The 27,703-nt window shown below is 39.9% G+C and overlaps 1 protein-coding gene across 3 annotated transcripts; it reads right to left on the reverse strand.

The window, feature by feature from the left end:
* Positions 1–542: 542 nt before the first annotated feature.
* Positions 543–27,703, reverse strand: CRISPLD1 (cysteine rich secretory protein LCCL domain containing 1). Of its 3 annotated transcripts, none has more exons than XM_083449842.1 (15): positions 27,251–27,703; positions 25,309–25,631; positions 14,400–14,518; positions 14,122–14,254; positions 12,905–13,020; positions 9,602–9,702; positions 8,042–8,194; positions 7,884–7,944; positions 7,713–7,779; positions 7,002–7,132; positions 6,705–6,748; positions 6,539–6,611; positions 5,770–5,845; positions 2,935–3,065; positions 543–1,338 (listed from the first exon to the last, which is right to left on the reverse strand). In XM_083449842.1, exons 2-15 carry the CDS (start codon positions 25,564–25,566, stop codon positions 1,287–1,289), a joined length of 1,515 nt encoding a protein of 504 aa, XP_083305968.1. In that variant the 5' UTR covers positions 25,567–25,631; positions 27,251–27,703; the 3' UTR covers positions 543–1,286. The 3 variants fall into 3 exon arrangements, with proteins under 3 accessions (XP_083305968.1, XP_083305970.1, XP_083305969.1); XM_083449844.1 differs by lacking the exon at positions 27,251–27,703 and adding an exon at positions 26,737–26,765; XM_083449843.1 differs by lacking the exon at positions 27,251–27,703 and adding an exon at positions 26,405–26,466.

A 27,703-nucleotide genomic window follows, 5' to 3' on the forward strand; every position in this document is an offset into this window, starting at 1 on the left:
TTCCTGAGGGTGAGCAAATTTCGGCAACCCCCTCCCCTACAAAAGCTCTACAAATCTGGACAATCCGCACCGAAAAAAGCTCAGCAACTGTGGGTAATCTCCCCCTCATTTTCTCTATTTGGAGTCCCAAAAATCTTATACATGGTCTTATACATGGGGGCGTCTTATACACGGAAAAGTACAGTACATAGTCTGTCTTAAACCCAGCTCTAAGGGTTTACTCAAATGTCAGTCTCACCAATGCTTGACATGATTGTAGGATTTAAAACTCTAAATTTTGAACAGGAGTGGTGGGGCAATGCTTATGGGGCTGGGACAGGGTGACAGAGAGGTGAAAGGTCCTTGTGTGTACCTGTGAGAGTGCTAGATTGGCTGCCAGCGTACTCATGCAGACTTGATGTTGCTGCTGCCCTGCCACACCCCAACCTCATCCAGGTGAGCTGCAGTGATGCTGCTGCCAGAAAGGCAGTGTGTCCCTCACCCCGCCACACACACAGGGGCTGCTACTGGCTTGTACCAAGTTGGTGGCATCTGATCCCTACTTTTACATATCATTACGTAAACAACTGCTTGTACCAAGTTGGTGGCATCTGATCTTGCTTTTTTTAAAAGATTCGAATCACCAACACGATACAAAAACAAGACAGTTATTATATTTTAAAAAATATACTGCTCTCAACCAGGATTCGTTTCAACTGGCATTTTAAAAAGTTGGATCAAAAAATGACAAAATACCTCATTCTTTTGACTTTGTGTGTTTCTGCAATAATATATGTTCACTGCTTGCTTTAGGGAATTAGTTATTTTTTTTCCAATTTTAAGCAATGAAAAATGATATATACAGTGGATATAAGATCTATCATAGATATACCTTTACAGTTAATGTTAGTGGCATACATAAAACACCATCATAATAATAAACACCATAATAATAATAATGTATTCAGTTTTGTTTTGTTTTTAAATTGTGGAACGTTTATGAGCTTCAAACGAATTGCATAGGAATAAATGCTAAGAAAATATAGCAATATTTAACACAGGATTCAAAACAAGTTATTTATCATCATAGTTTTTCATATGCATTTTCCCATGTTTAACTTTACAGATTTTTCCCCATTAAGATTTACATGCAGTTAAACCGCTTTTCAGTCAGAAAACAGTAAATATATTCTGTACAGCAATATTACATCTTTATACAAACTTGAGGAAGGAAATTAGATGGCATTTTCTTTCTCTTCTTCCAAGCACTGTATTTAGCTTTTGTTTTTACAGTTTACTTGTTACCTTCAAACCACAGCAAACACTCTGAATGCCTTGCCTCCTGGTGGATTCTGTAAACTACAGAAGGGAAAAAGTAGTAACATTTCATATAGGTTAGTTTGTGTTTTAAGATCCCAATCTTACCAAGCACTTATTCTAGAGATAAATCTACCCATGCGTTTAAGCCATCTGCAGAAGCCCTGGTCCTCCCACCATCAGATGTGCAAATAGATATTCAGAAATTTCTATCTGTACTTCCATCTGTACTTCCAAATGTTCAATACTGTCTGCTGAAGTAATAAGTGCACCCCTCCCAGCAAAACACACATACACACACACCCCAGGTCAATCTTGTGTTCAAGGTTATTAAAGACCCATGCCTGACAGCATGTAAAATTATGATACAATTCAATAGCTTAGCGCTATCAAAATAACTACTAGGATCAGAAATCCTGAAACACATTTTATGACATGGGCAGAGTAGGCCTAATGTCCTCAGGCTGGGAAGCCACCAAAGATGGATCTTTGCCATATCCTGAGCTCAGCTAGCTCATGCCAGCCCGGGCGGAAGGTGGGGTTGCAGATTTTGTCATTATATTTACTATTTACCAAACAAGGCTGGCATAGCAGAGAAAAGAAAGATTGGATCCCTTGGGAAATCCACAAGGCACTGGTCCAGCTCATTAAGGTGGTTCCTACAGGAGGAGTTTGGATTTGATATCCCACTTTATCACTACCCTGAGGAGTCTCAAAGCGGCTAACAATTTCCTTTCCCTTCCTCTCCCACAACAAACACTCTGTGAGATGAGTGAGGCTGAAAGACTTCAGAGAAGTGTGAGTAGCCCAAGGTCACCCAGCAGCTGCATGTGGAGTAGCGGGGACGCAAACCCGGTTCACCAGATTACGAGTCCACCACTCTTAACCACTACACCACACTGGCTTCTGCCCACAGAGCCGGTGCCTCCCCATCAGTAGATTCCTCTCCAGCAATGAAATCCAATGGATAGGCAATTGCACACAATCCTAACCACCACCATTCAAGCCATCTACACTAGGGAAATGGGATAGTTATTTTGTTGTTTATTTCTCCATGCTACCAAATATATCTTCTCTATACCTTTACATATCTCATATATATATAGAGCGAGAGTGATTATTTACAGTACACAGCTATTTGGGGAGGTGGGGGTTGAAATCCTCCTGTGTAAGAAAACTTAGCTACCTACACTAAATAATTAGGGCACAATACAAAGTGAAACACTTCTGCTTTTAAATGCCAACTCTATCACTGAATTAAATGAGATTTCACATGCTTAATGTTGACAGGATTTTGCTGATAAATTGTGGATATAAACGTGTATACCTAGGCAGAAGCAAACCTGAAAATCCTGAAGAAATTCAATGCAACTTTCTTATCAGCTACTATGGTATTTGCTACTGGATCAACAACAAAAGAGTTGTTTTTATTCATAAGCAGCTTTTAGGGTTATGATTTGAGCTTACGGGAAACAGGCAGCTGCTTCTCCCTGGCAATTGCCATTGTTATACAACTCACGTCTGGTTAATTAGCATTAAGTAGAACACAACTATTCCAGGATTAATGTAGGATTGCAAAGAATGGCAGGTGTGTGCATGCAGATAGTAAACACTGGTCTTCAAAGTCACACTCTGTACCTTTCTGAAAAAATCCCATTTTGAAATGAAGCAGTATACATCCTTCTTTTATCCACTGGCATAACGTCAACAAAGCCTCCTTCATTCCGAATCACTCCAGCATGTATAGCTGTCCGGCAGATACTAGATGCCTAAGAAAATTAAAATAGAAGGGTATTTTTTTTAAATGAAAAATTGCAAATCAAGTGACGTAACTTTCATCTCTCTCTTTTTGTGGTTTATGTAGCACCAGGGTATTCACCAGCATTTGGGGGAGGGGGATGTAGTTTTAATAAAGACAAAATGACCATGTATTGGTAACTATGAAAGGTATTGGGTAACTCATAGTCTGCATTTAACACACTTTACTAAGCAATTATATATTGGCCATAGTCTTACTGGGTTGCAGTACAGCCCCATGCATAAATAAGACGGTCTAAAGTACTTTAAAAGTTAGCATGAACATTTCATATAGTATTACAAGGCCTCGCTTTATTGCTGTGCTGTGAACCCTTTGGCATTCATCAGCATTTAACAGGTCACAGAATCTGAATACCGAGCTGCTTAATCATTTTCCTTCTTTCGCTACTCAGCAAAATTCCAGATACTTACAACAGCATAGAATCAGTCTGCAAAGGCATGTTAAACACTTATAAAAGGATCTTTCAAGCCTTTATTTACATAGATATTTATTATTGATGACAGATGGAATTCCAGGGAATTTTACCTATTCTGCTGTAGAAAGTTATCAATGTGCTCTCAAATATATGAGGAGAAATGTGTGTATATAATTCAAATGCCAATCAGATTGTCAGCATAGTTGAAATCGCCCTATACTATTGTACACGACTGCAGTCACCAGCATATATATTGTAGAAGGGCATGATCACATTTCTGGCTTTCATCATTACTTGACAAGTACTGAATAAACCAATATTCAGTATTTTCTAACAAACAAGTGATGGTAAAAGCATTTTCTAACAAACAAGTGATGGTAAAAGCATTAAAAGTGAGCCATGGAAACATGAATTTGGCAGCAACCATTTCTAGCTTATAAGACTGCTGGTTGTGCCTCATTCCTTCCCCAACATGATGCCCTCAGGATAGTTTGGTCTACAACTTCTATCATATTGGCTGGAGCTGATGGAAGCTGTAATTGAAAACATCTGGAGGGTACTGCATAGTGATATAGCCAGTCACTACTGAGACTCCTGTTTCAGTGACATCTATGCTGGCTTGGTCATGTCTACAGAATGGAAGATGGCAAGATCCCCAAGGACGTTCTCTACGGGGAGCTGTCTTCCAGCACCAGGCCAGTTGGTAGACCAACTCTGTGTTACAAAGATGTCTGCCAAAGTGACATGTAACATCAACCCCACCATGTGGGAATCCCTTGCAGACAACTTGGAGACAGGCAGTTAAGTCGTGTATCCATAGCAATGGCCGGAGAACAACAACAACATATTATTTATACCCCGCCCATCTGGCTTCCAACAAAATATTAAAATACTGTTATGTACTGAAGTTCTCACCCTGGGCCAGCAGGGGGATACTGTAGATAGTTATGCAAATGAAGGATCGAAAGTGAAGTTCAGTGATTGCATAGTTTGTATGCAAATGAAGGATCGAAAGTGACATTCAGTGATTGGCTAGTTACAGAAAATGGTTACTGTTGCATTCTAGTGGAGCTCTATATAAGCAGGCTGACTGAGCTCCTCAGTTCAGTTCTGTTCCAGCTTACAAATAAAGAGCTGCTTTGGAAGAATCGCTGTGTCGTCTGATATGTTCGCCCACAACTTAACAAATACAATAGTCTATTAAACATTAAAAGCTTCCCTAAACAGGGCTGCCTTCAGATGTCTTCTAAAAGTCTGGTGGTTGTTTTTCTCTTTGACATCTGGTGGGAGGGTGTTCCACAGGGCAGGTGCCACTACCGAGAAGGCCCTCTGCCTGGTTCCCTGTAACTTGGCTTCTCACAGCGAGGGAACCAACAGAAGGCCCTCGGTGCTGGACCTCAGTGTCCAGGCTGAACGATGGGGGTGCAAATGCTCCTTCAGGTATACTGGACAGAGGCCATTTAGGGCTTTAAAGGTCAGAAATGATGGCTGGGAGGAGTTCAGAGAGAAGAAACGCCATGGTGCATCTGCAGCAGCACAGCTGGACACCTTCATCTGCCCTGGCTGCAACAAAACATGTCTCTTCCACTTCAGTCTCTAGAGCCACAGCAGGTGGGGTAACCTTCCAACAGTTTGGCTCTACCCCCAAAGGCGCACCCCCCCATTGTCTCCTGAGGGAGACGGATACCAACAGCAACTGAGACGTGTAAGTGTATGAATGGAGTCACAGTCAGCTGAGGAGAACAGCCAGTCAGTGAAATCTTTCTTGCTTTGGCTTTTCTTAGTCCGCTTGTGTTGTGTGGTCTACTTTCTGTTTGCATTTCAACATTCCTCTTGACAATTTCAGATCTTTCCTAGCACAAAATATGTATTGCGGCCATGTGGCATCCTGAAATAGGTTTTAATTGTTAGGGTTTACCACATGGATATGGTATGTGTAAAAGTATCCTGTGACTGGAAAGAAACTGAATATATCTGAACTGTATGTATCTATACTGGTTCACAATTGGTTCAAGTGGCTAAAACAGACAACAAGCAGCTTTGTAAACATAGTGTCTGTTTACACTAAAAAATTAAATCAGAGAATCAATGTATATCAATGGATCTAAACTGGAAATGAAGCCACATATTTTTAATGATTCAATTCCCCACCTGCTAAGCTAGTATAAATGAATAATAAATAATTGTATAAATGCAATTATTTTACACTCCAGATTTAGAAATATGTTATCTTACTTACATCAGAATAAATTCTTGATCCTATCACTCGAGCATAGTGTGGATTTGCCTGCATGCAATTGTGAGGGCAATAGAGCCTTGAAAATCGAAAATAAAATAAAAACATAGACAATTATAACTTTTTCACAAGTACAAATTTTTGATCATTTCATCCAATGAAAAGCACACATAATGGAACAGTTTTATGTCCATGCATTGCTTTGTTCTATTATTTTTTCCTGTTCTCTTGGTCATATGGGCTTTTTACACTATGAAGATTTCCCAATGATTCTGGCTTTGCCTTCAGTTCATAGTACTTGTACATGCTTCAATGTGCACACAGAACTCACTGTGTGAATGGAGAAGCACATTTTTATGAATGGGGGCTCAGAGACTTCCACCTATGTATCAACTACAGAGCAATCTGACTTAGTCAACAGAAGGAGTGGTTGTGGTGAGCAAATGGCCAAATCCAAAGCCCTGCCAGGCTCCTTTTCCTTTTTTTTTTTCCTTTTCCCTTTCCATTTCTCCCCATAAAAAAATGTTTTAATGGAAAGGAAAATAAATATGCCTGTTCCAGAATTGGCATAGTGGCCCCCATCTGCACCCTCAGTGTGTGAACTTATATTCATAAGGTTCAGTATAATGTCAGCAGCCTGAAGTTCAATATATAAGGAAGTCTAATGACTCTAATATTTCTAGTTCAACATCACCATATGGTTTGTAATAGCCTTTCCCCTGCATTGTGATAGGAATGGCAATTAAACAACAGACATAATTAAATAGCTTACCTTGGGCAATGTGTGGCTGGCTTGTAAAATGGGCATAATTGTTCCACAGTTGTTTCACAAGTGATAGCTTGCACTGAAATTTTAAAAAGCATACTCAAATAAATGTTAACAGATGACATATACATTAATGAATGAGTAATGCTGTATTATATAAATTAATGCTAACCTGGCACTTTAGAGACTGTGAAGGAATTCGCAGACTGGTATTTGCTACAATAAAAACAGAAACGTAGCTATTATTACCAACACCCATATATTTGCTTTATGTATGCTCTCCAAAGTGATGTACAATGAAATCATAAAACAATTACCACAAACATTTTTAATAACTGAGCAAAAGGAGCACAAATTAATTGGAAAATGGAACACAGCGCCACCCGCATCCCATGCTTATAGGCTAATATATTAAAAACCTGAGATCTACCTACAACATTTGTGACTGAATATTTGTATTTTTACTCACCCAATTGACTGAACTCCATTTCTATAGGATTTAATGAAATAATTTCTTCTTCCTTGCCTGGTAACATCAACCCAGCCACCATCGTTATCTAGGATGCCATAATGTATTGCAGCTCTGCAAATGCTTGATTGCTATGATAGAAAAACACAGGAACAGAAATTAAGATCCATAGCCGAACAATTATTTCCCCCATGACATTTCCAAAAGGAGGAGCACCTCTACTTCAAAGCAAACTCTTGTGTTTTTCTTATATTCTGACATACTGCAAGTTAGTCATCTATTAGTCATTTTCAGTTTTATGCTATCAAAGATGAGTTAGCAAATGATACCAGATATATTAGGTTGTGTCCAACTAAGTTCTACTCAGAATAGCCCTATTGAAATCAATGGACCTGAGTTAATCAGGTCAATCAATTTCAACATGTCTATTCTGAATATGAAAGACACTGGATACGACCCAGTATGACTGATTATACTTGTGAATTCTCTATGTGAGGTGCTAACTAAATCTCCAGCTCAACATGAGATCATGAGTAAAATCTCACCAAACAGTTATCCTCAGATATTTCTATCAATTTTAGCTTACTTTTCACCCAGTTCTGTTTACATAATGTTTTGTCAATGATAGTGTGCATTAGCCAACCTCCTAGATAAAAAAAAAAAAATGTAATCAAACGGTGCTACAGTGAGTGTTAATTATAATATTTTTACCATGTCATAATGTACACTTCCAACAACTTTGGCACTGCTGTCCAAACAGCCAGCAGGACATTCATACCTAGGGGGCAGAAATAGTTTGATCTGAGAATAATAGCAAAAACAATCAAATTTTAAAATGCATGTAATCCCATGGATTCGGGATAAACTGGAAGGATGCCCTACCTATTACAAGTTGTTCCTTTGCACTGGTCCCTTAGCCGTACTTCACAGGAAACAATTTGAGCTGGGGGAGAAAGTGGCCATTATTATTTGTGTCCCACAGTGTTAGAAAAATCCAACAACAAAATGAAACCGATGATAAAAAAATGAAATTGACTTACACATTTGTAGTTTGCTTATGACTTCATTTCTGTCACCATCATCAGATGCTGCATGTGACCTTAATCGATTTTGTGATGAATCCTGAACATGTGACTGCTGCCGTTCAATCTCATTGGTTTCCATCTCTGGAGAGTAACGTCTTTCTGAACCTTCTGTTATAGCAAACAAATGGAACAAATGCCATTTTTTAAACAACAGTCAATTCCTGTGAATCAGAAATGGATAACAAGTATGCCTTGTAACTGGCCATGAGGAAGCCAAAGCAATCCAATGGCGGTCTACTTGGAAGTAAGTCCCACTGTATGGAGCTTGTGTGCATACAAATGCAGCTTAGTACTTAGAACCTCCAAGCCCTGCTGGGAGTAAATATCTCTCACTACAATTAATGGGACTTAAAAATGTTTAATACTGGCTGGCTTGTGATAATTGTTTTTACTATCATGTCACTAAGTGAAGGTTACAAACAAAAGTAAATGTATTAGGATGCAAAGCTACTGACACAATGAGAGATTATCCTCTTCAATCTGAAGATAATGAACATGCATTGAAGAGGCAGCATCACAGGTATAGGCTTTTCCTCAATACACGTGGTTCATTATAATGTCTGTAGAGAGCCAGTTTATATTAGTGAGGGGTAGAGAGCCTATGGCCCTTTAGATGTTGTTGGACTCCAGCTTCCATTGACCCCAGCCAATGGCCAGGTATGATGGGAATTGTTGTCCAAATACATCTGGAGGGCTATAGCTTCCCCATGCCTGCTCTATGGACTCAGGAAGCTTGCAAAGGCAACATTCCAGATTACACAGAGAAAGCTCTATTCAAGTACAGTTCTACGCAGGGAAGTTCTTTACTCATATTCTAATAAGTACATGTTGGTCAGCACTCCAATTACAGTGGTACCTTGGTTTACAACCATAATCTGTTCTGGAGGTCTGTTGTACAACCAAAACAGGTTGTAACCCAAGGCGCACTTTCGCCAATAGGGCCTTCAAAATAAGTTGTTCGTAATCCAAAAAAAATGGGTTGTAATCCAAAAACAGGTTGCAAACCGGAACACACAGTTCCGGGTTTGACGTGTTTGTAATCCAAAAGGTATGCAAACCAAGACATATGCAAACCAAGGTACCATTGTATGCTACATTTTATCCCCAGATAGAAAGTGTGAAAATGCCTTCTGTTGTGTTCAGAAGGTTCTGAATTAGGATAAATTTAGGCTGCAATCCAATGTTTGCTGACTTGAAAGCAAGCCCAGTAGGATTCACTTCTGAATAGACATATATAGGATTGCAGTGTTAATGAATTCATTGCATGATTTTTGGTCTTTCTTGGAAGATGGAATGATATAGGTGTCGATTTGCAAAAGCTTTTTGGTACAAACTGTTAAAGCCAAATATTCATTATGTTTTTCTGACCATCAAAGTCACTTCATGTGGAGTAAAAAATACGAATAAGCCTTTGACCAACACATAGAATTCCCGTGGAATCAAATGATCCCTTCCCTTTCCCTTGGATACCAAGAAAAGTGGCAGCAGATACAATTTAATTTGCTGAATACACACCTTTATAACAAAGATTTTCTCTACAGCCTCCTCCAAAACTAGGTGGACATGCAGAACATGGGCGACCATGCTTGTATGGCGCATGCCCCCACCAATTACCCCTAGGGGAGAAATGCTATTTAGTGAAATATATTCATTATAAATATTTTGTTTTGCACAGTTTAAAAGGTCTATCACTGACCTAATAAGGACACAGGCACTTGTGACTGTGAATCTTCTTCTCACCCAACTGGGGTGGTTGGTTCACCTGGACTGCTTTTTAGGGGGCACAAGTCATACCTCCTACATGGTGCTGTAAGAGTGGCACAGCTATTGCTATGGTGACATGCCATGAATGGTAGATTTGCTTCCAAAGCATTACCCTAAATGCCCTAGGGGCAGGGAGGGCAGAGACATGTATTCTCAGGCCTTAATAAGCTTTTGATATAGTATTTTATTGAGCTACAGGCACAATTAATGCATTTGGTAAGTAGGACAACGTGATCTATAGCTGCAACATATATAGCTAATCCCCAGAAACATGCTCAGAAGATTATCCTTCCTGCTGGTAGAGCCAAAGGTACAGAGGAAATTGCTTGATTTCACAAATGAGGGCTGAGGTTGATAATTGGCCAAACTGAGGGGTATTTTTTCTTTTTCCTAATGAGAACAGAAGAGAGGATACATTGGGGTACATACTCTTTGTATGTGTTTTATGCAGGCTTCCTGCCCAGAAAGCTATGTGGGTACAGCGTTGTGTGGGATCTTTTTCCTTCTCTTTGTGTGTGCTGTGCTCTGAAATGCTGATCATGAGCCACACAAGGGAGACTCAAACCCTTGCTTGGAAGGATCATTGGGGTCTCACAATAGTGGGGTTGATTCTGCCTATGCGAGTCCCAATGGCCCTTGTGGAAAGGGAGCATTGGGGTATAATTTTCCATGTTGTGCAGCAATGCAGGGGAGAGTGCTGTGGGTCTGCTCCTGGGATCTGAATTCATTGGATCCCTCCAAGTCTGTCATGCAAGCGCCTGTCTGGCACAGCCCCTCCTTAGCATATTTTGGTGGTGTTTCCATGGAGGAGTCTGGGAGGGAGAAGTGGTGTTTGCTATTTTTCTCCTTATGGGAAATTTATGGTTGTCCCTCCACTCCTTTGGGTACAGTACGTGACTATCATTCTGCCAGCACAGTAGCGCCATATCTCCCTCCCCTCCCAAACCCCAACAAAATTGGAGTATAGGTCTGCTCTGCCCATGCTGTTCCAAAGCCAAGGAAGAATGTAGCCAAGTGCAGCCTTATTTAACACCATGCAAAATTACCATAATGCAGGTGAACTGCTGCCAATCAAATCCCCTCTAATCATCTGTTGTAAAATGAGCAGATTGTGTATATAAATGGAGCTGGCAGATTTTCGAGAATGCTTGGAATGTTGTAATTTTGGACTAAAACAGATTTAGGTTGGAGCTTGCAAAATTCAAAACGTGTTACCATTGCACTGGGTCAAAGCTCCACTAGAAACAATGCAACACATTACAGAAACTCAAAACAGAAAATTCAGTCTGATTTTTCTCTGTTACCTAATAGATTAAATGTTCCTTTGTCTGCAGACAGACAATGGGTGACTTATAGGGAACTGCTGGGTTGTACAGGGGGAGAACCCAAACTGAAATCAATGGAATACTTAAGGAGCCAAGTTACAGATTGGTTGCAATATCACCAGGTATATGACATGTTTAAATTGGATAGAAAGAATGGGTTTCTGGACCAAAGCTCACAATTTGAAAAAGAACTCTTACAAAATAAAGGATAAACTTCTGTCTAAATGCATAATTTTTTATTAGAATGGGAAACAAAAAACGAGCAAGGTAAAGCTTCAATGACATACTGGGCAATAGATATAGGACACAATATAGATCTTAATCTCTGGGAGAAGCTTTGAAAATTCATTGAAAGAGAAATATTTGAAAATGATTGTTAGCAGCACCCTGTTAGAGGGGTTTATGCTGGAAGTCACTGACCGTGAGTGCTTGGTGTATGGTCAAACTCCCAGAACTGGAGGAGTGGGGGGGGCTGCGTAAACACATGTTTTGTAGTGTCCCCCATAATTCCTGTCTGTCACTGCTTAGCCTCAGACTCCAATTGGGGGCTGAGAGGGATACATGCCCAATGCCTAAGCCAAGGTTTCCTACATCTGAAATTTAATTAAGTTGTGACCTAATTTTAATCCCATAACTATGCTGTGTTGTGTCTTATTTATCCGGGCCTGGCTCCTGGGGATGAGGGGTCTGCGACTGGGCATGCAAAAGGTTATTTATGTATGCAACAACTGCAGCCTGTGTTTTGTTAGCCCCAAACTGGAACGTGAACGAGCTCCCAACTAAAGAGGATTGGCAACTTAAGTTGATAGAGTATGTAGAACTTGCACATTTAACATAGAGAATAAGAGAGCAAGAAGTACATACATTTAAAGAAGAGCGGAAAACATTTATTGAAAATAACTGTTTGCAGCTGAAAACACTGGCAGCACTAAGATAAATTCAACAGAGTAAATAATTTTTGATGGATGTAAAAGTGGAAAACTGATGTGAATGGTTATAGCAAAATATGCAGGAATGTATGATACATAAAATGAACCATGGAAGGAGAAGAAGGGAAGTCATTGGATATTTTAAAGTTTGTAAAATGTTTGTAAAATGTTTAATTTGAAATGTAAAATTCAAAGCTTATTTTTAAAAGTTCCTTTGTCCTTTAGAAATAAAAACACAGGTTTCATGGTTTAATTATGTGTAACAGGCACATTTTCTGTGACCAGCTTCCATGTGGCTGGGGTAATATTTTAATGACCCAGCCACATGGGGAGCGGCTGATATATTTATAAATGTAGCAGACCTCCCCCCAACGCTAAAAGAAAAGAAACCTTAGGGATTGGGAATATGGAATAGAAACATGATGGTGGTGAGAGCGGGGTGTTAAATTGTCACAAACCCATGTGTACCTTATGAGATTAAAAAGCAGCTTGTGTGGGAAAATAATAAAGCACTCCCAGCCCCAACATTTCTGTAGTCCAGGGATGACTACTAATCTTTGGTCCTGCAGATGTTAGATTATAACGCCCATCATTCCTAACCATTTGGCCTTTGGCTGGGGCAAATCTGGGGCTGAACATCTGGTCCAACAACATCTGGTGGGCCACGGGTTCCAACCCTCCCAAAGTAACCCTCCCAATAGCTTTTCTGTTTTTTAAAAAATGGCACTGGGGTTGTTTTATACCTATCTCTGTGTACCAATGTACCATAGCTAACTTCTTAATCTGTCATATATACTTACTTGGGAGAATAATTGCACACCAGGTAAATGGCTTTTGGCCATATCTGTCCCCAGACATTCATGTTATGGCACAAATTAACTGCACAACCTATTCTGCTACTTGTGGCCCATACCACCTATTGGACAAAACAAAAGAAAGACAGTTAAATGCCTGACTCAAATCAAAACAAATGAATATTATAATACTATCCAGAAAACTTTTTTTAAAAAAATACAAGCAGTACTGCAGTCATAGAGAGAGAAGAAAAATTAATATAGTTAAAGTTTAATGCACTGAATAGTCGAGGAAAGTATATATACTGCAGATCTCTTGCTAGCATGAGTGGATTCTGACGGGATTCCACTTATTTACATCATCTGTTGATCTCAATAAAATAAAACAGTTATGGTCTTTGATCATGCATAAAAATGCAATTATTTTGCTCTTAAAAGCAGAATGGAGATAGATAGATGATAGATAGATAGATGATAGATAGATAGATGATAGATAGATAGATAGATAGATAGATAGATGATAGATGATAGATAGATGATAGATGATAGACAGATAGATAGATAGATAGATAGATAGATGATAGATGATAGACAGATAGACAGACAGATAGATAGATAGATAGATAGATAGATAGATAGATAGATAGATGATATAGATAGATAGATGATATAGATAGATAGATGATAGATAGATGATAGATAGATGATAGATAGATGATAGATAGATGATAGATGGATAGATAGATAGATAGATAGATAGATAGATGATAGATAGATGATAGATAGATAGAGATAGATAGATAGATAGATAGATGATAGATAGATGATTGATAGATAGATATAGATAGATTAGATAGATAGATAGATGATAGATAGATAGATAGATAGATAGATAGATAGATAGATAGATGATAGATATAGATATATAATCAGTTGTATTAAGTGTCACTTTAAACAAACTTGCTTAAAATGAATTCTGAATGTTTCATTACTAAATTCTATACTTGTCTCTTTAAACTGAATTCATGACACACTGGGCCGGTTCACATGTCAAGGTAAACCACAGTTAATGGCTTATCATGAATAGGCCAATTTTGCCTTCTTTGCCCATATGTGAGTGGAAGAAAAGAAACACAATCCCTGGCTTAGTGTTATATCCAAAGCAAAAACTTCTCAAATTGATTACATCACTGTTGATATTGGGAAGAATAATGCATACCCACCTGTGTATAATGGGTACATACAGGACCAGAACATCTATAAGGGCAATAAGGGTTGCATTCTTGAGGATAAGGATAGCTGAAGTCTCTCACTTCATCATACCATGCTTGGACATGAAATGTTAGAGGTCTATATCTACAAAAAGGGAACCAGCAAAACTCAAAAATAATTCAAACAGCCGCCGCAGTTATCAACAGAAACAATGTTTATATGACATTTTTAAGGAGAACCTTTTTTTTTACACTGTTTGAAATCATTTGTAAAATATAATTATTTATACCTTCCCCAGTGTGCTCCCAGGTTCTGCCCAATGGATGGAAGAAGACTTGCAGGACCATGTTCCCAAAGACATGTCTCAGCCCAGGATTGTGCTGATCTCTCCAGCTCTACATCCCATGTCTATATTTGAGGAGGTGGGGAGAGAAGGAAAAATGAAATTGTTTGAAAGTGTTTAAAGCTTATGAAAAGGGACATTTTGTGATGCACATGAACAAACAACCTATGATGCCACTTATCCCAGTGAAATAGGACTTCATTTGGCAATACTTATGGCATAAGTCTTTGTTTGACTCATGCCCCCTTCACCTGACACCTTGCTTAACAAAACAATGTTCATTCTTTTCATTTATTGCCCCCTATGCCCCCCCCCTCTGCTTTGAACTTACTTTGGTTTTCTACAAATCCATTCCAATGATTGATTTTTTATTACTCAAGTTGCACAATCTAGAACATTATGTGTCATAAGAATCCTTGATCGTATTTATCCTACAAAGAAGTAGGAAACAAGCAAGACTTTGGAGTGAAAAGTTCATTCTTGTGATCAAGGCCTAAACTGAGACACCCGAATGGAAAGCCACAAGATACCCTTCATACATTTTTTCAGATATGTCTTGGATCCCCTGAAGAGTCTATATTTTCACAATAAGCTGTGTTTGGACTCATGAAATGGTTGCCAGATTCCAAATTGCAAGGAGGTTAGTTTACTTATATCATAAAGATAATTTCAACTATCAAGCATCTAAATTGTAATACCACATTTGTTGACATTAGCTCCCTCCCCCCCCCCCCTTTGCTAACCTGAGAAGCAAATTGAACTGGAATTAGTGGTATCACCAGATTTCATAATTAGTTAGTCCATATGTCAAATCGAATCTGTTCATAACTCCCATCTGTATAATGAGACTGACTTTGACCCAGTGAAATGATAAGGTTTTTTTTGTAATTTAAACTAGTGATTTTTACAAATTCAAGAAATTTGATGCTTCAACAAATTGTGCAATGCTGTTCTAAAGCAGAGATTCTGAATCTGTGATCCTCCAGATACTGCTGGACTCCAACTCCCTTCTGTTCCAGCAAGCACAATTCATTATCAGGAGTGATGGAAGTTGTAGTCTATCAACATCTGATGAGCTACAGATCCCCCATCACTGTTCTACATACTTTTTTGTAGATGTTTCTACTTTGGCAATAATTAATGGTATCTTATAGCAACCACCAGGCAGAAAGCCCCATTGGACTTAATGGGGCATACTTCTGAGTGGACATAAATAGAGAACCCCACTGGTAATCTTTCTATAGTATATTCCAGCAAGTAAGGCAATGCTTGTGATCAAGTGGGATTTTTAGCGGGAATCCATTTTCTGCAGTGAATAATGAAGCACAACTGTCCAAAGCACTGCAAAAGCTCCCTTTGATGAAGCATTTCATTTCTTGTGTTCACTCATGGCAGATAAACACATACATCCTTAGGAACTGTTGAGGGTGGATCGATTATTCAAAGTCATCCTGAAAGGTTTATACTTTTTAAAATAATTAGAATAATATTCTGTTTTCTACATTGCCTACATGGCAAAATATCCACCTTACTTTTGTATGTTTAAATGCAGGCAGAACAATGTATATTTTCTTTAACTACATTACTGTAGTTGCATTGCATTGCATATGAGCTTGGTGCAAATAAGGTATTTGTTCACTGAGTACTGATCCATGCACAGTTGCTCAGTGCATTTCAACTAGCTAACTCCTCAATTAATGCTGAGGTGGACACAAATATTTTGAGACTGTATTCTCTATAAAAGGAAGAAAATACACACCTCTTAATCTTTGAAGTTAAATACCACATGACATTAACCATACAATTAAATAGCACCTAAAATAATATGGAATGGGAATCTTTATCTCTACACAAGATATGACCTGGATCGTTGTTGATGTAGAAATAATGACAGTTACAAAGTTAAATTTAATTTGTAATCCATTTACAGTGATTAAATTATTCCAATGTAGCAAGGAAAGATTGAACTAGCTGCAAAACAATATTCAGAAATGCACAGCTTTCTAATATTTCAGTGATGTTCTCCATTGTAGCCTAATTCCAGACAAATATCCAAGCAATTATATTAGTATGATTGTACAATAACGAATAGTTATCAGTAGATACATGTTTCCATACTAAACCCTCAAGCACTGTTCAGTTTGCTAAAGTTCACATGTGGAAATACAACCAGCTTAATGTTTGTGAATTTTCACAAAAATCAGTATGACACAAAGTTGCACAGAGATTTGAATATGTACATCAGATTTGAATATGAATTAAAATGTGAAAAGGGGATATCTCCAGCTGCCTCAGGACCAATCCCCAAGACAGATGCCTCACCCTGAGAAACATGCAACTATCTTATAAAATAATCTTCAAACAATTTACCAGAAATGTCACTGATTTTGGTTTCATAATTGTACTCTGAAATGCTTCTACAAGCAACCTCTAATCAGTATCCTGAGTCTCAGACAAAGGCTTGGTGTGCACATTGCATTAAAGCATAATTTAAAACAAACTATGGTTAAATGTGAACAAGCAGCATGCTAGTAATGCACACTGCTCAAAAGTTCCCATTACACTCCGCCCTCACTTCAGTTAAAATGTGGCTTTTTGTATCATCAGAATCCAAGTTCAGTGCTTCTTTCGCTAAAATGAACCCTGACGTACCACAAGCCCAGTTCACATGGCATGGCAAGCTTGTGTCATCTGTAGCATAGCAGCAGTATCAGTAGAGAAAGAGCATCCCAGAAACATTTGAGCAATGAGCACCAATACACTGTGCATTTGCATGATTTAACCATAGTTTATTTTCATCCATGGTTTAATGTGAAATCTGAACTGGGCCAGAGAATCACAGAATCTTTTGGAGTGGCATACAGAACACAAAGAAAACCTTTCCAAAGCAATATGTGAAAACCTGTAAAGTGAATTAAAAAGAGCTAAGATTCAGACTTGGTAAAGACAGTAATGCATACAGTTGGCACCAACAAAAGTAAACATTTACTGTGGCATGATAGAAAGCCTCAATGCAGTATTCATTCTAAATATAAGGAATAGACTTGTAAAGTAAATATCAGTGTACAGTATGGTGCTTTTTACTTTTAAAATAAAACCCACTATATTCTTTAAGCCAAATCACAATGAATAAGTGAAAGAAGGATACAAAAACTGGATAGGAAATATCATAGCAAAGCAGCACATTTTAATTAGATGCCCAGATCCAGCTAAAGAGATGTAGGTAGAGAAGCAGGCCTCCATGAATATCTCTTGCTGAACCTGGAGTCATGGGCTTAAATTTTGTGTGCATTTGCTAGAAAAGATATATACAGACATGAATACATATCACTGACATACAGGGGCATTCTCACCTTACAGTGGTACCTCGGGTTACATACGCTTCAGGTTACAGGCTCTGCTAATCCAGAAATAGTGCTTCAGGTTAAGAACTTTGCTTCAGGATGAGAACAGAAATCGTGCTTCAGTGGCATGGCGGTGGCAGGAGGCCCCATTAGCTAAAGTGGTGCTTCAGGTTAAGAACATTTTCAAGTTAAGAACAGACCTCCAGAATGAATTAAGTTCTTAACCTGAGGTACCACTGTATTTAAAAACAACAATGTGAAGCTTCCTTATTCAAAAATATATTACCTGAACTTCTCATACAATGCTGCAAACTAAATGCCAATAGTTGGGCTCTTTTTTAAAACAATATTCAAGGCTCCTGGTTCCACTAGCTGAAGTTGTCTCCATTCAACTTGCAGGAATTCCTCCTTTCTCATCAGTTCCCCCCATGTTACATATGGCATAGGACTGGGCAGGGAAGTCAGCTTTCACCAGCACCATCCTAGGCACTTAATTCTGGACTCAACACAAAGTACTAATTACCACTTTGAGTAAATTACACACTGTCCAAAACATATCTGCATTATACTGATGGATGTGTGTATACTCTGAAATAAAAAAATTAATAACCCAAATTGAGTGCCAAAAAGAAGTTGAAAGCTGCATAAATTAGGGAACTATGCCCACTTTGGACTATTTCGTGTAATTCATGCCACTAAAATCATGGGGACGGGGGCAAGAACTATGAAGGGCACTGAAACTCCACCCCTCCAGCAATCTCACCAAGCATGGCATGGTTCACACACTTTCAAGTCTAATTTTGTAACTGTAATGGCCAGAACACAATCTCAGTGCCATCAGTTTAAAAATGTCACTTTAATTAACCTCTGATTGAAGTTCTATAGAGTGAAACATTGATTTGATATGGTATACATGCATCAGGTGATTGCGCTAAGCTATGTATGTGTGTGTGCATTTGATTTGATCTTTTATTTTGGTTAGTGTACTGATTACATGTACTTAAAGCCTGCAGCCCTCAATACTGCTAAAATGAATTTAACAGAAAATAAATGCACAAAATGAAAGATAAATAAAAGAATGCTTCTGTGTTTTAAAATTGTTGTTGTCACTGTGATAAACTTTACATCAAGACTATACATCCTTGGGTATCACAGCAGAGATTTACCTACATGCCCTCTTGACCACTTTCACAAGGCAGAATCTACTGATGAAAAGTTCCAGATAAGAATAAGAGGATAAGTTGACATTGCTCAGCCCTTTGATGCCATGTCAATAGCCTCTGGGTGAAGGCATGGAATCTGGAGCACTTCCGCCAAGCTTTGAAGTAAAGCAGGAAAGTGGAAAGCTAGAGAGGAAGCATTTTCACTTTGAAAACTCTAGCTAGGTTCTTGGTTAAGTGCTCTACTTATGAAAACCAACCACTTAAAACACCCCACAGGCCATAGTACTCTGTTATTGAAAATGGGAATTGTGTTCATTAGGTGTCTCTGAAACAACTGATTTTATGTTCGCTGCTCTGGCTGAACAGCAGGGTACAGATGCTGTAAATAAAAAATGAAATGAAATAAAGAGAGAAAAGAAAAGAAAGCAGAAAAATATGAAAAGTACTTTAAATAAGTAGGAAGACATATTGGAAACCTTTTTCCCCAGTTTAATCCTACACAAGCCTACTCAGAAGTAAGTATAGGATTACTAAGACTGCAATCCTGTATCAGTTTGCCTGGCAGTAAATCCAAATCAATAGGACTTACTTCTAAGTATACTCATATAATACTGTATTGTTAACCTTAGAGCAGGCCCTTTTTTTTTGTTTCCCCCCCCTTCAACTCCTCTCAGCTATAAACCTTCATTATATCTGACAAGTAATGTAAATGTGTATAGAAAGATGAGGCATCACTAAGTAAATAAATAGTGCTAGAACCAACTTCCCTTGCCTGCTCAGTAGTTTTTGTCACTGACACATCACCAAAAAACAGGAAATACATCAGCAAAAAAGAGGGTGAAAGGACACAAATTTGCATAAAAGGTGACCATGCTAATTGATAATTACTATAATATTTAGTAATTGCTCCCTACTGAATCATGTGAGGCCACATCAGCATTCTCCTGAACTGAACTTGTGACTGTCTTGGGCTGGATCTAGACACATCAAAGAAGCAATTCAGTTAAACGTGTTGTAAACGTCATACAGAGAAATTCCGTTGGCGAAAGACGGGACTCCGCAGCTCCATCTGATGTCACAGTGTTATAACACATATAAAGTGTTTTATCTTTACCAATGTAGCTGAGTCCTTGGACTGGACAAGTCTTTCAAACGGATTACTGTCTTTGACATCCCTTCAAATGGAAGACTGGTCTTGTGGGACACTTGACCACCCTACTTATGACCTCTTGCTTTCTCCAGCTCTCCTCCTCCTTCTTTCACTTTTCCTTGCTTCCTTTCTCTCTCCTTAAGCCCCTGTGGCTTCCCCACATTCTTCCCTTTCCTCCTTATTTCTGCTATCCTCACAGCTGATCCTACCTACTTTCTTCTTGCTTGATCTTTGTTACTTTCTTGTCTTCTTCCATTTTTCTTCAATGCCTTCTTCTGTCAGTTACCTGTCTTATCCTTCTCTGAGGTCCTTTTTCTCGCCTTCTCTGCTGCATTTTATAAGATGCACCTTAAGCCCCTGACGCCTTTCCCTTTCAATCCTTTCCAGCTACAGAACTTCATTTTCATTTTCAAATAATGAAAATGTGAACGAAACTACAACCATAAAGATGGGTTGCAGCCTGTGTGTAGCATGTTGCAGCAGGTAAAGGATAGTCTCAACCACTCTACTAGATGCTAATATGTTGACTCCATGTTTCTACTTGACCTTTTACTTCCTTACTGCAATAAAATATCAACTGAAATCAAAAGTGTACTAACTGTTCTGTTTTTTTAATTGTTTGATTCAGTTACTTCACCACTGCCTTTTTAAGGAAATAACTTGATGCTACAGTTGCTTCTCTTCCTTCATCCTAGAGAAAACCAGATCACTATGAAATTTGTAAAAACCATGCGTTATTGTTACCCTCCAGTAAACATTGTGCAAAACATTGTGCTTAGTAGCACATGGCCAGGAGCCAGGGAATTCTTAGTTGCATCAAGAAAGCAATGGCACTTATGTTGAACAGAACAAGTAGAATTGTGGCACTCTAATAAACTGGGGATCTTGTGGGGACTGTAATTAGTCTACTTATTCTATTTATCCTTTGGAAAGTACATCCACTTTCTGCAAATTAAGAGATACATGAAAGGAGCAAGCTTAGAGAAAAAGCTCATAAATTCAGCACTGCCATATTGTCACATTATAACAAGTTGCAGTTCCACCCATATCCCTGGCAACACTGTAGCTAGAAAGGCTCTAGCTGAATCAAATTAAAGTTTGTTGCTTACAGAACTTATTACTTGTGTTGCATAAAACAATGGCACTGTGATCCTGTTTACAAATGTAATGCTGGTAAGTTACAATGTTATAAGTGATTGTGTAAATTTCAGTGTTCAGTAATAATTTTCTCATTCATTCAAAAATAAATGTTTTTGTAGACTTTATATGAATCTTTTGACAGCACCTGTAACCCTCTAACCCACTGAATACAGGTGCATAAGTATACCTTCATTTAACCCTGAAGGGGCTAAATCCTTTGTGCATGTTCCAAGTGAGGGGCATACAAATCATTCATGGGTGCTCATGAATTGTTCCCACCTCTGCCACCTCCTTCTCCTCCTGTCCCATCTTACCTGGGGCAGAAGAAAAAGTGGCAGCTCCAGCTCCCCAACAGAGCATGCTTTCTTGCTATCACCTTTTGTAATAATAAATTGTCACTGGGGATGCTGGGAGGTGGCACCCCTTATTTTGCCTCAAATACATTCGTATGACTCTTTGCGAAGTAAGAGAAGGAGGTGACAACTCCTGAAGTGAACACTCAATGTGCAAATCAAGGGGGACCTATTGATTGCTGCTCAATCTACAACTCATTGCAAGTGATCAAACAAGGGGAGTTCACTTTTACAAGTTCCCCTTTTCTGCTACTTGTGTCATCTCTACCTTTGGCTGCATAACAGAACCCCAACCAATTATTAGCAAATATGACTGATCATACTGCTTGAATAACAGAGTACTTCCAAGTGTTAGCTTCTTCAATGAAGGTAGTCCCAACAAAGAAGCTAATTATTGTAATTATTTATTAAATTTTTATACTGCCCTTCAATCTGAGGATCACAGAGCGGTTTACAACATCAGGAAGTACCTTAAGGAAGAGACATTGTTTCGCACAACAACTGCTGTTCCCTATGCTGTCTAATATTATATTTTGAGTAGCAACAATCAGCATGACTTGTGGCACTTTCAGCATCTATATCAAGAGTACACAGCAAAGCAGCATTTCGGTATTCAAGTCACATGCAGAGCACTATGCTCACTGAAGAAAACAGACATTGTCTGGAAGTTCTCTATCTTCTTCAATTTATAATGCTTTCCTCTGTTTATTTGGTGTGGTAATGGTAACAAATATATATTAACAATACATTAAACTTGACTATAAAAAAGCAATAACAGTTTCTGAAACTTAAACATAATGTTAACTCATTCACCACAAAGCGTGTGCATGCCCTTAAAATGTGAATGCCTAAAACATGTAAAGTGCCTTTGAAATTGTTTCATAGGCTGATATACAGTATATGCCCACTAAAAAAAAACCCTGCATGATAGCACTTGGTGCCTGATCTATGGATTTTTAGCTGAATGTCTCAATCCGCATTCTATTACAGAGCCTCAGAAGAGCTCTGACTACACACAATCAGCCACCTCTTCCTCTTTCTCAACTCAATCCAAGCCATATTTAAGCTGACATGGAAATCAAAAAAAGATGCTCTACTGGAAATTCAATCCCAGGCATGCCCAGTTAAGAAGTATCAGGTAGCAGATGATATGAGAGACCTCTGCCCAAGACCCTGGAGAGTTTTCCTCTGGCAGTCAGAGTAGACAACAGTGGGCTACACCAAGGCAAATTCTTTTTTTCCATTCAGCCAAGCCACACACTTTCCCAGAGCAGCATGAGGTTAGGAGAGAAGGAAACCACATCCTTGCCATTGTAGTAACATGCAACTCTTCCAAACATCAATGATATGAAAATTGTAACAGCCACCCTCATGCCTTAGCTTGGCAGCAGGGGAGCTCATCGTGCCAACTGTTCTCACCACTATTGATATCACAGCAGTATCATAGCCTAGATAATTCAGCTAATGTGAATTAAAACAAAAACAAAAAAACTCACACCTTGAACCCTGAGGTTTTTGATAACTACTGCCTGGTCACAGATTCTCCCTTCCTAGGTTTGAGAGGGTGGTGACAGGCATGCTTCAGGAATACTTGGAAGAAATTGATTATCTAGACCCATTTCAACACAGGTTTATCCTGGTTCTAAATCACACTTGGTCACCTTGGTAGTTATTCTTTACCAGGAGATGGGACAGTACAACTTTGTTACTCTTGCTGGACCGCCCAGTGACTTTGAATACCCTTGGCCATGTTATCCTCCTGGACCTACTCTGTGAGATGGGAGTTCGAATGTAGTTTGAATCCTATCTGAAGAACTGGTATTTTAAAAGCACTGGATGACTGCACCTCAGCCCCCTGACCCCTGTGTTATAGGGTGCCACTGGGGACTGTTTCCAATGTTATTTATCATCTGAAGCCATTGAGAGTGGTCATTAAAAGGTTTGAAGCACAATATGCTGATGACACTTAGCTTTATCTCTCTGTTACATTTGAATCAGATGAGGCCATGTAGGTACTGAACCAGAATCAAGATGCAGTAAAAGGTTGGATGAAGGCCAATAAACAGAAACAGAATCCTGGCAAGAGGGAAGTTGTTCAGCAATGTGCCACTTCTGGATGAAACTGTACTACCCCTAAAGGAACAGGTATTCAGTTGGGGAGTAATTGGTCTTTGTTCTTGGAAGCCCAAGTGGCTATGTTGGCTAGCAGCACTTTCTACCCAGGTGAATGAGGGTTACTGGCAGCCAGTAAGCTAGCAGGCCAAGTTCCAGACTGTTTTAACATAGAGCTCTGAAGAACTTGGAACCAGGATACCTCTCTCCCTACTGCCTTGCTGAGCTTTGAACTCAGCTTTGGAGGCCCTCTTAGTTGTGCCCCTATCTCAGTTAATGGCAACCTGTGGGAGGGCCTTCTCTTTGGCAGTTCCCTTCCTATGGAATAGCCTCTCCTTGGAGCTCTGATGATACCTTGATGCTTCCTTAAAGCACAGCTATGTACCCAAACCTTTTCACCAGAAAATTAATGGTGCTCTTGGGTTACCACTTACATACGGGTTTCACCAGTTCCATAAACTGAGTTGGGTGGAATAGGAAACTACAACTTCCATGTATCCTAACAGTAAGTCTTTTGGTATGATTGGGAGAATCAGGTTTCATTCCTGTCTCCAGCCACCCTGTGGAAAAATAAGTGTTCATGTTGGTAGAATGGTTTTTAAAGCTTTCACGGAAAAGGCTCACAGAAAAATTAACCTTGTTATAAAAGACCTGGGGAAAACATGTCCATTGCTAGGGGCTACAGTACAACAGAAGTAAGCCCCATTGAAAATGTAGTACTTCCTTCTGAGGGGAAAGCCAATCTAATAATAATAAATAATAATAAATTTTTATTTATATCCCTCCTTCCCCAGCCGAAGCTGGGCTCAGGGCCGCTAACAACAATCAAAATAATCCAACATTCTAAAAACATTCATTATAAAATTAATTAAAATCAAATTGATGGCAACCATTAAGCAAAACAGTGTGCAGATTGCCAGAGGAGGGGGTCAGGCTGCGCCCTGACCAAAGGCCTGGTGGAACAGCTCTGTCTTGCAGGTCCTGCAGAAAGATGTCAGGTCCCGCAGGGCCCTAGTCTCTTGTGACAGAGCGTTCCACCAGATTGGAGCTGCGGCCAAGAAAGCCCTGGCTCTAGTTGAGGCCAGCCTAACCTCTCTGTGGCCTGGGATCTTCAAACCCTTGCTTTTCCAGATGGCTGCAAAGTGATCTTAGGTATGACACACATGGCTCCCACAGCAATTTTCGGGAACTGTCCAACATTATGTGTGTCAGCCAAAATAAAACAGTTCAAAGTCCCTGTTATTTCAACGGGAGAGTTAACTTCCTGCTATAAGTCTTCTCCACTCAGTTCAATATGACTTAAAACTGCTGGGTTATGCCCTTAGTTTAAGACATTCCTTTAAAATAACTTAAATAGTTTTAAAAATTGGAATTGATGAAGCCTTTCAATCTTTTTGGAACAAAGTGTTGGGTCTACCAAAAAAACACACCCCTACTTCATTGATCTCATAATACCACAAACAAACAGTCAAATAGGAAGCAAGTTTTGAAAAACATACAAATGCCAAGTAGTTAATATTTCTATGTTGTTCAGTGATGCAAACTATTACATTCTTTCTTTCTTTCTGCAAACCAGCAGCAATGCATCCTTACCATATATTCCATATTGGAAGCTTGTGGATACACCTGACCTCGTAGTTTATTATGAAGATCCAAGATACTTTGCATATCACTGTCAGTGATAGCTCTTTTTCCTCTTTGCTTGGCGATCCACCATTCGCCATCCTCGTCCATGTATTTTTCTAGCATCTCCTCAAATAGTGTTGCATTGGGGAGTACCATAGCAGAAACTGCTTGAGCTATGAATAGCAAGGCAGTTACTCTGAAGCAGTCTTCCACTACACTCTTCATGATGAATGATTAAAAAACCTCCTCTGGGTTAACTCCAAGATAAAGGCTTCTTCCAAGTTGACTTGCTGCAAAAGCAAAAGAGAGTGAGGTTATTCTGAAGCTAAGGTACAGTTAGGAATTAATTTGCTGAACAACAAAAGTGAAACTGTGTTTTAAAGAGGAGGGTTCTAGTGTGGTAGCTAGGGGACTGTCTAAGAAGCCAACTAATGCAGACACCCAACAATTATACTGTATGTATGAGATGATAATTTATCTTCCTTCTCATGAACTGAAGGATGCTGTACAAATCTATTTGAAGGCACAGTTGCAAGCCTGCATGAAAGAAACTCATTCTCTCCATGAAAGCACAGGCAGTCATAGAATTAGCAGATTAATTCTGCCCTCATAAGCTCATCTAAAAATATTTTTATAACTTCAAGATGCATGATGAGCCTAAAACAAACGTAAGAAGATATCCAAGAGATCATGTCGAAAGCTAGCTTTCTGAGTCAGATTTTTCTAAAAAATAAAAATTAAAAGCACAATTTAGCCAAATGTCCTAAATTCACTTATTCGGGATGAAGCCCCAGTAAATACTGAAGTACTTGCTTGTGAGTAAATGTGCATAGGGCTGTGTTGCATATCTCATTGATTCTCACTGAAATCCATCTGTTTGACTCTCCCACCAAAATCTAAAAGTACTTAATGTTGGCTCAATCATGCCACAAGTCTGGTGAAAAGGCTTTGCCACACATATTAAAAATCTTTTCAACGTCCAGCATAACAACAAATTATAATAAGCTTTTCAAAATCTATAAGCTGCAGCCTAAGTTTACTCTACCTTACAATTAATAGTCACCTTGGAGTATTGCTGACACTCTTAAAAATGATTCTAGTAGATGTCCTGAACAGAGAGGGCAGTTCTCACAGAAATGAATGGAGCGCACATCATTTAATTTATATCAACACAGGATTGCTTAGCTTGGAAAGGGGCCACAACCATATAAACGTTTCAGCATCCCCTGCATTCAAAGCTGTGAACCAAATGATCGGGGGCGGGGGGGGGGAGGTGGGCAAGAAACAGAGCGCGTTTATTATTGAAGAAAATGTCAGTGCCGGCTGTAATTTGCTACCTCCCACCTATCATCATATGGCCATCTTAAACAGTGTGGGGTTTTGCCCATTACGAACCATTCAGACCGGCTCCCTGGTCTCCCTGCGTTTCTGTCACATGAGGGGGGGGGCGCTTTATCTCAGAAACTTTTAAAAAGAAAACTTTAGTTGCCCTTATACTAAACAATCACAGCTCGGAATCCTGCAAGATGCCACGTTTGGTCTTCATCCTTGAGATGTTCAACGGTCCATAAGCTTTGATGAAGTCCTCCCTTTGCACAGCGGCCCCCCCCCCCCCACAAAAAAGTTCCCTTTGCCCCGTCCGTGCTGGTTTCCCGAGAGCCAAGCAACCCCGCGCGCTACTCGACCGCCTGCCTGCCTGCGAGCGTGACTTTTCCGCTGGCTACCTTGATCTCTATCGAGGAGGGCGGGAGGCACTGAGAGAGAGAGAGAAAGAGAGAGGGGCAGAAGCGTTGCCGGCTCGTTCCTTCACGTCTCCCCCCGTTGCGCTTCGGCAGAACTGCAGTTCATTTCCCGGCAGGGATGCCGAGAGAGCGCGCGGCAGTTCGCCGGAGTGAAGCAAAGCTCTTACCTCGGGCCCCTCTGGGGTCTCGCTTGTGCATACGCGGCTCAGGGGAGAGCCGAGCGCGCCTTCTCCCCTCAGCTCCTATCCCACCGAGGAGGTAAAAGGCGGGTTCGCGGCCTGTGAGAAGCCAGCAGGCGCCTGCTGCAAACTTTGGCTCGTCCAAGTTTCTCGCCCCCTCCTTTTTTTCTTATCCCCTCAGCGCGGCCACTTCTCCCGCGCTCTGGCTACGTGGGGGCCTCCCGCCTTTCCCCCCCTCAGCGGCACGGACTGAGCACGGTCTCCCGCCTCCGAGTGGCAGCCGCTGGTGAGCCCGAGGAGCTGAGGCGCTGCTCTGTTTCGCCTCCTTGGCCACCGGCAGCCCTTTATCCCGAGCTCGGAGGGCGCCCACACCCACCAGGACGCGCCCGCCCTGCTCGTTCACCGCGCCCGCCCGCCCGCTGGCCAGAGCCACCTGCGGCC

Source organism: Podarcis tiliguerta, assembly GCF_965153285.1.
Source record: "Podarcis tiliguerta genome assembly, chromosome: 7".
Classification (NCBI taxonomy): Eukaryota; Metazoa; Chordata; class Lepidosauria; order Squamata; family Lacertidae; genus Podarcis; species Podarcis tiliguerta.